This window comes from Formica exsecta, unplaced genomic scaffold, assembly GCF_003651465.1.
Source record: "Formica exsecta isolate Colony F162 unplaced genomic scaffold, ASM365146v1 scaffold120, whole genome shotgun sequence".
NCBI classification, from domain to species: domain Eukaryota; kingdom Metazoa; phylum Arthropoda; class Insecta; order Hymenoptera; family Formicidae; genus Formica; species Formica exsecta.
In genome coordinates, this window is record NW_021848537.1 from 3,290,250 (window position 1) to 3,302,772 (window position 12,523).

A 12,523-nucleotide genomic window follows, 5' to 3' on the forward strand; every position below is an offset into this window, starting at 1 on the left:
TATATATATATATTTATTGTAAGATTAATTAGTAAATCAATGATGATCATAAATTCTATAAAAAAATACATAATTTAAAACATATTAATAATATTATCAGAATAAAGATACATAATAAATACGATACATGAATAAATGTAATTGCAATCGCATTCGATGCAAGTCAGAGATAAGGAGAAGTAGTAAAGGATATGTATACAGCATGCGCATCGATGTAGAGTGCATGTAGACGAGACGTGTTGTAATTCACAACTATACATGCACACCGTCTTGCAAGTGATATTACGTGATGCGATTTATGCCCTACATAGGATTTCCTGTAATAGGTTTATAGATTTCCATTCCCGCATCAGATCAATATCGAAACTGTTTCGAATTCTCTCGAGATACCGTATCATTATAGAAATGCCTGAGATAATGTCATGTTTTTGATATGCTTGAATAATGCGAAAAGTTGCGATTCGAACAAGTTGACACACTCCAATATAAACACAAAAACTGTTTATAATTCCTAAATGGACTTAATGGAATCTGTGATGTACACATGTAAAGTACGCGTACGTGGGTATGTATATATTATATGTTATAATAATATTGACACAATCCTCAACCGATGTATAATGCATGCAACATATGATATATTTAAGTTAAAACTATCTATCTCTCTTTAAAATACAATATGTAACATAGAGTGATTTTCGTTCAAATTTATAAAAAAATATCGGCGAGACTTTCGAGATAAAGTAAGTACCATTTGGAAAATATCGAAAAGTTGCGTCGAGATATGCAATGTGTGTTTGGAATGTTTGTTTAAATAAAATTGAGAGTCTTCTTCAAGATGTGAACTGCGTGTTTCCGATTCAATTTTTCAGATTTATCATTTAAAGGCCTGTCGGATTTTTAAACTCTCAAAATTTACTACTTTGCAACATTTGTGACTCCTTATATCCGCGATTTTTTGATCCCATCACATCCTCCTCCTTCGGGGTTTATTAATTTCTTCACTCCGATTCTCCTTCCCGTAAACGCGGCGATAAAACTTTCCGCGGATCTTTTTCCCCCGCGTTTTGTAGTCGCTGCTATTACGTTAATTCCCGAAGAAATCTTATATAGATGCGAGACATCGGACGCCTATGGCGATACGCCAGGAAGAGGTGGAACTTTTACAAGAACGAACATTGTCGCCCGCAAGCGCGCATAAGAAAGTCGAAAGGACCGTCGTACCGGTAAAGTTCGCCGGTATGGTTTACAGTACCGATTGGATTGGCCGAGGAACTTTCTAGCTTTAACTTTAACTGTACATGTGATCTTCGCGATATGAGCGCGCCGGACGGACGTATGTACATGACGAGGCAAAATAGAGAGAGAAAGAAAGAGAGAGAGAGAGAGAGAGAGAGAGAGAAAGAGAGAGAGAGAGAGAGCAAGGCGAGAAGGATATTCTTCCTTAATTAAAACTCACGCGACTTAGTCCGCCGAGTTTGTGAGTTTAACGTCGGTACAATATAACCGTAGTAAAAGAAGGATAGGTGTGCAAAGTTATGGCCCCTGCAAAGGTAACTACGTGCACGCAAAACTTGTTACTTTCCGCGGTGCAGGGATGTTGACGAGAGCATAGAGAGTACAGAGTTTCATTTTAAAAATTAATCGAGATTCCAAGGCGAAAATTGTGGTACTCTGGACTTTTTCAACTCTCTTCCTTTCCGATTTCTTCGAGTTTTATCTGTTAGAAATCTTGAAAGCTGCTGCACATGCGTCAAACATTTACTTTTAAATTAATTCATATTATTTATACTTTATATTTCGCGAACTTATAACAGGTAAACGATGCTATAAGGTAATATATACAGGTAAACCTCCGATTTGCTAAAGTGAAGTTAAATGAATACGGGAGGGTGATAGGAGCCAATATCCGAGATATTTATTGCGGGGAGCGGTTAAAGGTAAGGGTAAGAAGCGGGCCGAGAGTTCGGTGTCACCTTTAATATTTTGTAATAAATTGCTAACTTTCCATAGGACTTCCGACCCTGCCAGGCTAATCTCTATAAGAGCAAAGTCGCGAGGCTTCAAAAGTTCGACGGACGAACTTGCTGTTTAGCGCTTTATACTTGGGTGATAGTCTCGGGACACCGCCGCCTTCAAACCTTTTCAGGTTTCATCCCGTCTTTAATCTCGGGATAAGGAAGAGTCTCCCCGAAAGGAAACCGCCGCGACGGAAACCTTCGAGTAGCTTGTTTTACGAGAGAGGTCGACTTCTTTCCCCTTTGCTTTATTGGTATAGTGGACTCGGGGCCGAAAAATTAATGAATTAAGATGAACGACTTGAGTTATACAAGTCATATGTCATATAAGTCGAATTAAATTAGTATTTTTCATATAGCTTTAGTCTTTTCTTACTCAAATTATATCGCATAGAAATATACTAAAACCACAAATTAAATTGTAAAGAAATATTTTGTTGTGTATTATAACTTATAATGTCTAAATTAATTAAATATGTACAAATATATCTTGAGATTACATACACACACACTCATCGATCTTTATTATACTCCTAGTTTATCATTAATCCAACATCGAACGTTAGACACGTCGATATTGGCACTATGTATGTGATCGATTAGCCAGGACGTGTCATCTCATAAGTCACGTGCGAAAAGCTGGTCAGCCTTGCTTTGTAATCTTCGCGTAATCTATTTAAGCTCGTTATTTCACGTCGTCGCATCTCACCAGCCCATAACGAGTTTCTCGTCCTATGATTCTGTACAGGGTGTTTACGCAGCTTCCGTACAAGACTTTTGAAAGGATTTTTTGAAGACGATTTCAGAGCAAAAGTTCGATTTAGTATAATTTTTAACTCTTTCATATTTGTCTTCTTGTTTAGTATGAAAATTATTTCTACTGTGTTATAAATTATCCAAAATAAATAATTTACACATTTGTGTTTATTTCTTATAAAAATTTTAATAAAATGCGTGTAATTATGTTGCATTTTCAAAAAGTAATGACAAAAAAATTAACAATCTCGTGCTATTCTTAAAATCTTCTTAAAATCGTATAATATTTTTAAGAAAATATATCTAGCAAAATTCAAAATATGTCAGAATTATATCAAGCTTGTCGCAAAGCTTATGAAACATCTTGTAGGCGTTTATAATGCCCGGTGTTATGAAAAGACGGCAGCGTCCACCCGTGTCAAGTGTCACCGTTCATCTCGCAAACGGGATATAAACCGACGGTCGTCGTGGCTTTACGAGCCTTCAACGCGCCAGGCAAAAAGGAAAAGAAAATACAAAGGGATCTCTGATTTAATTACGAACAATGGTGCCCGTAACAAGCGCGTGGAGTCGCGGATCAACGAAATTTGTGTGCGATAGATTGTTCGGGAATTTATTCGCGACATTGCTGCCACGATACGTGGCGGTTGTTCTAATTTCAGTGCATTCCATGTCGACAAGTTTCTTTCACCATTTTAATTAAAGATATGTCTCCTGACGTCCAACTGATTTAATAAAAGAGTCGTTCCAGCATTCCCGTATACTATGTTTTCTTTTGTATTTGTTACGGAAATCATTTTTTCTGGTCTCTAGATTTTGGGATTAATTGCCTTTAAATCTTCAGGGGATTCAATTTTCAGAAAATGAGAGATACTTCAAAATGTATTAAATTATAATTATTTTTGAGTTCACTTAAAGTTCTCTTTCAGAATTTTAAAATTCTGAAATTCCAATTTTAATTATCGCAAATATAATGAGACTACTTTAGAGAAAATTAATAGAAAATGAATTTTGGGACATTTACTTCAAAAAGATTAAGATAAAAAGCACAAGATCCGATGATACAATTTTTTAATGATACTATATAAAAGAATCGAGTTTTTTCAAAGAATAAAATTTGTAAAGTAATTATAACATAAATAAGAGTCGAAAGCGAAGTCTTAAAATTGGTACGAAGGTTAACCGATGCTAGGAGCGAAGCACGTTTATATGGGAATTAAGGGGTAGCTACAAAGGAGGAGGGAAAGCAGGGGAGGGGGCAAAAACTATTGCGAAGTAGATAGAGAACGATGCGGTGAGGGCGGATAGAAGAACAAAGGCGGAATACCGTAGACGTAAAACAACGACCACTCGAATCGACGATTGCTGTTTTCGTTTCGCTTGGGAAACCCCGCCCCTCTCATCCCCCGGAGTTGCCGGAAATCGAAGATTAAACCGAATCGAGGGAACAAAAGATTATTGAATTTCTCCGCTGTGTAAAATTCGAAACAGACTCATCGATAATGCTCGACGTTTTTCAAATTGCGCCCAGCTATATCCGTTGTTATCATCCTGTTTTATTACATTTTGCGAGACTGCATCGGAGAGGGAGAAACAAATACTTGCGATTAGATTCAAAAATATAGCAAAAGAGTTGTATAAAATGGGGCTTTTAATACATCATTATTTGCAATAGAATTTAAATAATGATATTACATTGATGTAAAGTTTATCTCTCTTAAAACTGTAAAATATCCTAAAAGCGTAATAATGTTTTTAATAGTACTAAGAATCAAGGATATATATCTCTCTCTCCCTCTGTCTTTTAAAAAATTTATAGTTTCCGGTAATAACGTTTAAATAAATGCGAGGATGAATTCGAGTGTTTTAACGATGCAGATTCTAGTGAGCATGCTGGATATAATGTATTGATATCTCTGGTGAGGATCCCATTTTCCCGGGACGCGAGCTTTCAGCCGGTTTTTACTCGGGCGAGATAAGAAAGGCGAAGGTATATATAAAAAAAAAGGTAAAATTAATCACTTGAGAAGGAAAGCACTCGCCCTTCTGCTCCATTTTCGCGGCACATTTTTCTCGGATCACGCGCGTACGTCTCGGAGAATCGACTCGAGTCGACTCGGGCAACGTGGAATGCAGGCTATTGGTTCAATGTGATTTTTCACCAGACTTTTCGATGAAAAATGGCGAGAGCACACCTTACGCCGTGTCTCTCATGGCTGTGCGATCACGATAAAAATCTGTGTCCAAGTCAGATCCGGTTCTACGAAACGCGAGTTTGTTGAGAAATAGTCAGCATACATATTTCATTGTTACAACATAATGATGGGTATTCTTGAAGAGATCGATAAAATCATGCCTTAGATTATTTTTACTTTATAAGCGAGTCATCCTACGAATTTCTATTATTAACATTTATGTATTGATATTTTATATATTTATTTTATGTATATATATTAATATTTTATATATTATTAATTTTTATTATATTATCTTTTAATGACAGTTGTACGTGTAGCTGTACAATATATGACATCCTTCTTATTTTCAGACGCGGTTATACGTGAACGACACAATATGATGTTAGAGAAATTGAAGAAGTAATTAGCGCCGGCGTCTGATTTTTCCCGGGCACGTTAACTCGTGGAATAAGCCACAGATTTTTTTTCAGGCCAAAAGGCTCATTTCGCGTCATCTGCGACGTGCTCGAGCACACCGCACGGTCCTCACAATAAAAATGGCTTCGTGGAAAGTCTCCGGTCGCGGAACTCGGACAGCTACACACGAGTGGCAAGCCGTGTTCCTGGCGCGACACTTCATCTCCCGTCCTTTCTTCCCTCACGTACGAAACGATGAAAGCTCGCCCGGGATCTGACCCGTTCTAATTCGAGCTAACTCGGCAGCCAGCGCGTTTTCTTCTACATGCACCGCCAAGTGAAGACTAATCGAAGGACGAGTGGCTGCTCTCGAGATGAGCCACTCGCGCGAACGGTGGTCTCGATATTTGCTTCGAGAGTTTGAAGAGCATCCGCGTTTTTTTCAGCCATTTGCATTTGTTCTGCGCATGCTGATAATTTAATTCCGATAAACGGGAACGACAAGTTTTGAGCGTTTTGCTGTAATTATTAACGTCCAGGACAGGCGAGTCGGTAAAATTGAATCGGAGATACGATGGCAATCACACAAGTTTGGAAGGGCTTGATAATTCGAGTTACTGTCTTATCGGAATTAATTGATGGACTATTTTTCTCTTCGTTTTAATTCTCAACTTTTTACTTCAGTTACCTTATATAAGAAATGGCAGCGTGAAATAAATAGCATGTCACGGATACTTTGGCAAATTTGGTATAATATCAAAGTTTAACGTAAATTCAGATAATTATCTTTGCTTTTTTATAATTTGCAGAAATAAAATTTTAGATATTATGTATCTTTCAATTTAGATAAGTTAAGGCAAATTAAATTAAAGTTTTATAATTTCTTTTCTTATTTTAATTTTTGCTTCGGTAAGTTAAAAATGTTTATCTATTTGTATCAGATATATCGCGTATTGTGTACTATAAAGTTGTATAAATGTGACATTACTCACCAATTTCCAAGTATTTTTGATGCACTGGATCGTACTGTTCCCAGGACAAACTGCGAAACCGACTCTTTTCTCTACTAGCTGGTAAAAGAGTGTCGTTTCTCCCATGATGATCAATAATGTTCGGATTTCTGTCAATTCAAAACAATTTTTTATTAGCATTTTATTCTAGGCAGAATATATTTTAATAAAGTTGTGGTGTAATAATATATCTCTCTCTCTTTTTACTTTTTGTTTTATTATTGAGAAAGAGAAAGAGAAAAAAAGAGAATACAGAAAACTTCTTTATAAAATTGATACAAAAATAAAAATACAGAGTATCTCTTATGAGAAACTTCATTAAAACCATTTACCTTTAATTATAATACAATCTTATCTTAAATTTCTTTCGAAAATTAATAGAAAAGAGCAAAGAATATAAGATTAAACAGTTGTTAATAACCACGATTGATTTCTACTATAAATCTATATTTAAAAATTTCCTTATAAAATTAAATTAGAAGTTATTTCTCGTACAGTATTTAGATCAAAAAATCCTGACGAAAGCATCCTTTCGCGCCGATAGACAGGTGCAGAGGAATGCTTATTTGCTGAAAATCGAGAGAGCAAATTTCAGTGGAGGTGCAGGTGAATTCGAATCACGAGTATCGCATAATTCAGTATCGATGCCGGCACATGCAAAGTTTGCTAGTTTCCAAACTTGCGCATTCCCGTTGCACCGTGAGGTAAGACTTGCAGGTCATCCCTACCGCAGTCAGGGACCGCTATAATGGTCCACGAGCGGACCACGAGCTATTTTGGCCGGAAAACGGAAGTAGCACAGGGCTGATCCCTCGTTTGCATTAACGACAAACGGCAATGGACCCTCTTTGAGCAAGTATAGAGAAGAGGTAGATATAATACATAGGCGACGTTCACCGCCTTTATTCGCGTCGTTCGTTATCAGTTGTTCCTCCTGCATGGTTGCAAATTTGAGAGGAGTGTATCACAATTTTCTCCTCTCTCCTTCAATATTCGAGCTGTCAAATTATTACAATCTTTGCTCAATAATAGGATACGAAATAACAGATGTATCGAGATAAACAATCGGAAAAAGGCAACAGTAAACTTTGATACTTTTGAGTAACCGACTTTATATGTCTTTTAAGAGTGAATGGCTACGAAAAATTTATCATTTTTTATATTCTTGGCAATAATGGTTACGGCATAGTAGCGTATTCACCGGCGTGCGCCGGTGGAGAGCATTAATACCGTAAATTATAAATTTACGAGCGCGTGTGCGAGGAGATAAATACCAAAATCATGGATCTTCGATATCGCGATATTCGAGAGCGTATCGTTTGATTGGTCAAATTACACGGATAATTATGAGCAAAGTTGGTCGCATGCCAGATGTAAATCACGCGAGGTGAACGCATGGGAATGCGGGCTTTTCGCCGAAATGGAAATTTGCCGTATGAAATAAGGTTGTTATTTTAGTTACTGTAGCGATATCATCCGTCTCTCACATACACATGTGCAAGCTCGCTTGGAAAAACATTTTATTTCGTCGAAAAACAAACCGGTTGCCGAATTCCTGCCGTATATTAAAAGCAACTGAAAATTTTATGGATATAGCTGTTCTCTAGTGTCTCGCAAACGAATCGATATTTTTTACAATACATACTTGAATTTTTATTGGTTAAAGTAGCGATCTTCCCTAGATGACCTGATTTATATCGATACTGCAAACTGGATGTGTTAAACTACAATATTTTTTTATATTTTTACTTCAAATTTTATATTTTATATAAGCTTGTATTTTTTAGAAGGAAAATGTTTTGAAAAAAGAATATCTACATTTGATATATAATTGTTACTCTTTTGTTTATGCTCTTTATCTATTTTTTATTATATCTTGAATTATACTCTCTTTTATAGTTTTCAAATAATTCGTAAATATATATTTTTTAATCTCAATCATATTCCTTACTCAATATTAAAGGGATTTTAGTAAACTTCGGAAATTTATTCACTAACATTTATTTTATTAGCAAATAGCGATACATCACATTTTGCCAGTAATATGATTTATTTTATAACTATATTGATATATCTATTAATATATATAGAAACGAATGGATAATTATTATTCATTTGTGGTTAGCAATGAACAAATTGATTATTAATTTATTTGCATAATTTACGTATATAATCACGGTTATATAAAATAACGTATTAGTGATCTACATATATTATATAGAAAGAAAACAGATGATTAATATGATTGCCTGTCGTCTAGAAATAAGAAAAGTTATTTTCTCATAAAATTTTTTGATTTTATAGATTTCTTTGATATAATTTAGTTAAACTTTCCTTTTCATGAATGTAAAGATGCGCATTTCTTTCCAAAGATTACACTGTTCTTACAACTCGGTAAATGGAAGGAAAGACTATATCTCGATGAAGAAATCGCTGTCTGTCCAATTAATGATAACAACTGCGAATCAGCCGAGCGAAAATCTCTCTCGAGTATTTGCAGAGCGATGTACTACGAGTTTCTTCGTCGGGATGAGATACTTCTTTTTTCAGTACGATTAAGACCAATTATTTATTATAGGTTTCCGTTCCCTCATTACGCTTGCAAAGCGGAATCGTCACAAACGAGATTTCAAATCACTTACGATAATAAAGGACTAATAAAAGCTATCACGCTTGACGATGTGTAATTAATTAACATATTCCGGAAATCAATCTGGAAATTTTCCGTTTCTATCATTCCTGTCGTTTCTCTTTGTCGAGATTTAAAGAAAGTCGGACTCTACTTAAGTCAAAGTACTAAACCGTATTGTATTATTTCGTAAAACGAAAAATCGCGCTTGCAAGAGAGTTGATACAATTAAGAGAGCATTAAAGCAATAAGTATTTATAAATTACGAGAAAAGAATTTAGAGCACGTGTCTTTACAATGTGATAATATGTTGGATAAAAAGAAAAAAAAAAGAATATGAAAATGGAAAATTTGATTATGTATTGTTGGTATATGATGCTCTGTGTGATGACGTGTTTGCAATCGTCTGCCGCGAGTGTGCTCGTGATGAAATATGCCGAGACGGTCGGATAACGTACAACTATATATGTAGATTGCGCAACAACGGAGATAACAATAATCTATAATGCACAACCCCTTCGCAGAGAGCGTGCATCTCGTGTTGCCAGCGGAGCTTGACGAGACATTATAAACCGCCCCGATAATAAATGCCCGGAGCAATTTTCTCACGTGTATCGCAATTCAACACTTGCAAAACAATTTGTTTCCAGATATAAAATTTTAAAAAATTGTCAAAAGAATATTGATTTTATATATAAAATTGAAATTGTGTCTGAACTCTATTAATAACGACATATTCTGACATTTATTCAAGTTGATCCAATATTGTCACAATTTGCTCCGGCTTCCGTCTTTTTTTTTATAATCGAGCAAGTTTTCCGAACATATATTCTAAACAATATTTTTAAAAAAACTTTCACGTTAATTAAAAAAATGTTTACTTAACAAAAATATTAAATATGAATTTTTAAATCAAAAAGAGAAAGAGAGGAAGAGAGAGAAAAATTTGACAGTCAAGTTTTATAATATCGGTTACATCTGCCATGAGTATATTCGAGTTAAAGTAAATATGTATCACGCTTTCAATTTACACGATCGGAAACTATTATTTTTCATTGCAAACAATTCTTGACGAAAAATATTACGACGCTGTCGTCGTCCTTCGATTTTTCTTGTTTCAAGTCGTGATGATTTATGACGTTATAGTCTGTACAGAGTTTGCTATCCTGCTCGTATAAATTCAATGAATTATGTAATGCCGTTTCTCTGAAAATGCATCGTCGACGATACATAAATTATGAGCCGCGACCATTGTACTGGCGCATAAAATATGCGCGGTATTACTGACGTATTACCGTAAAGGGATCTCTATCAGTTAATATATCATTATAATTTTAATTAAATTATCTTCAAAGTACGCATTAACATTCAACTCGCGAGTTAACAATTAATTGATTTATCCGACCTGATCCTCAATGCGAGCTATAGAGAGAATGCGATATTTCAATATTTCATTTGTATTTCTTAAGCAAACGATCGTCACAAAGTTGAAAGTGAATATAATTAATTTGATAAACTGCATAAACCAAAATAGCAAAGTATGTGAATCTTTAAAAAAAAAATTTTCTTTATATATTTTCCGTTTCGATGAATCGTATAATCTTTTACAACGTGCAAAAAAAAAAAAAATAAACAAACAACTCAATTACGTAAACAAGAGCATAATTGTACACACTTTCCTTTGAAAAAGAAAGATTTTAAACTTAATTTTTATTATAGGGTTCTCTTTTTATTTAAGTCTATAACTAGCATGTTACTTTTATCGTGCATCTACAACAAGCTGTTCCGTTTGAATGATGAAAGACGCCAGACACAACAGCTGGTTATGCCGATGAAGCCAATTACGAGCATCAGTATGTGGTCATGTATGGACCTATAGACAATCTCACCGCTCGGGAGATCGATCACTAATGGGCGCGACTGCAAGTTAGCATGCATCATCGGCGATTTAAGTGAAACCGGCTCCGATCAATGGCACACTCCCTCTCTGTCTATCAATTTGAAGCTCGATTTCGCTTTAATCCCCTTATGTAAAGTCGCTTGGAAAAATGCCGACTAACATCGGGGATCTATGCTAGCTCAGTGGACCTTGATATCACACCTGGCCGAGCCGACATTCACCACAAGCTCCCTGACCTGTCTATGTGTAAATTATAACGCATACAATATAAAGTGGAGGTACAGAACACATATACGGAAAAGAACGTTGAATAAAATGTGAAAAGAAAATATGCGAGATACGCGGGGAATCTAGAAATCTAGTACATTTCTGCTAAAGAAATATTCTTCTGATATAAAAATGATAAAATAAGAATTTCCTTTTAGCATAAAAAAATTAAGAATTAAAAAAAGAAATTTTTTAATATAAAAGAATCGATAACAATTATTTAGAGACGTATCATTTTTCAATTAATTACAGAATTATTTAAATAGAGTGTGTAACTTTGAAGAATAATGCTAACGTCAAAGACATTTAAAAATATTAATGGAATTAATTATAAGTGTGTGAACTAATTTTAATGTGTATTTGATTTCTTGAACATTACATTTTTAGAAATCACACACGTTATGTGGCGATAAGGTTTCTATCAGTACTTTGAGTGTTTTATCAGTAATTTTATTAATAATTATTATTTTTGGATTGCTCTCTAGTAGTTATATCAGCGCAGTACTAATATAATATCTCCCTATATTACATGTAAAGCTATATTAATGTTATTTGGTGATTATATCCTGTTAACATTTTCGAGTTAATGCGGATGTTCGTCGGGGATTTATAATCAAATAATGAAAATTTCGTACGGTTGGTATTCGGTATAATGAAATTTCACTGCAAAATCATTCCTCTGATATAATATCCATGGACTTTCCTTTGAAACGAATTCGAACTACCTGCGCACCCCATCACCGCTATACCGAGAACGCATGCGACATCCGCATAATTGCAAAAGGCGGTACGTCACTATTGTATCGTATGCGCGCGAAGCACAAGCGCTCTTCCCACCCTCCCTCCCCCTCACACTCTCTCTCTCTCTCTTTCTCTCTCTCACCCTCTCACGATCCTTCCATAAGTCGTTAACCGTGACGATACGGAAAAAGGCGAAAAGTGAAGTAGCTTCCATTCCGTACGTCTTCATACCGCGGCAGAGTAAAGTATATTTTTCTTCAAATTAATTTTCATTTTTTGCTTTCTCCACCAACTTAAACTTAATTAAGATGTATCAAATTTTCTGGCAAGTAACGTGTGTGTGCGCAAATTATATCATAAAATTATAATTACGTTTTAATATTTTTTTTAAAGAAAAAAAAAAATGAATAGTATTAATAATTGAATTAATAAAGCAGATTAAATATGTTCTTTCGAAAGTTTCGTTCCTTTCGAGAAAACTATGTGAATCCGCAATAGTGACAAGAGACAAATTGAGATGAAACGAGACGAAACTTTATTCATCGTGACTTCGATTCGAGTCGTTCCAAAAAAAAAAAAAAAAATGAAAATAAACAATCGCCGCCATC

General features: G+C 35.0%; 1 protein-coding gene across 1 annotated transcript in view; it reads right to left on the bottom strand.

Annotated features, from left to right (window-relative positions):
- Positions 1–12,523, bottom strand: part of LOC115242015 (neuroligin-4, Y-linked-like) — a 211,703-nt gene that overhangs the window by 35,148 nt on the left and 164,032 nt on the right. Inside the window, exon 9 of the mRNA XM_029818020.1 lies at positions 6,361–6,488. Within this exon, the coding sequence (XP_029673880.1) occupies positions 6,361–6,488 (128 nt within the window). The remainder of the gene's footprint in view (positions 1–6,360; positions 6,489–12,523) is intronic.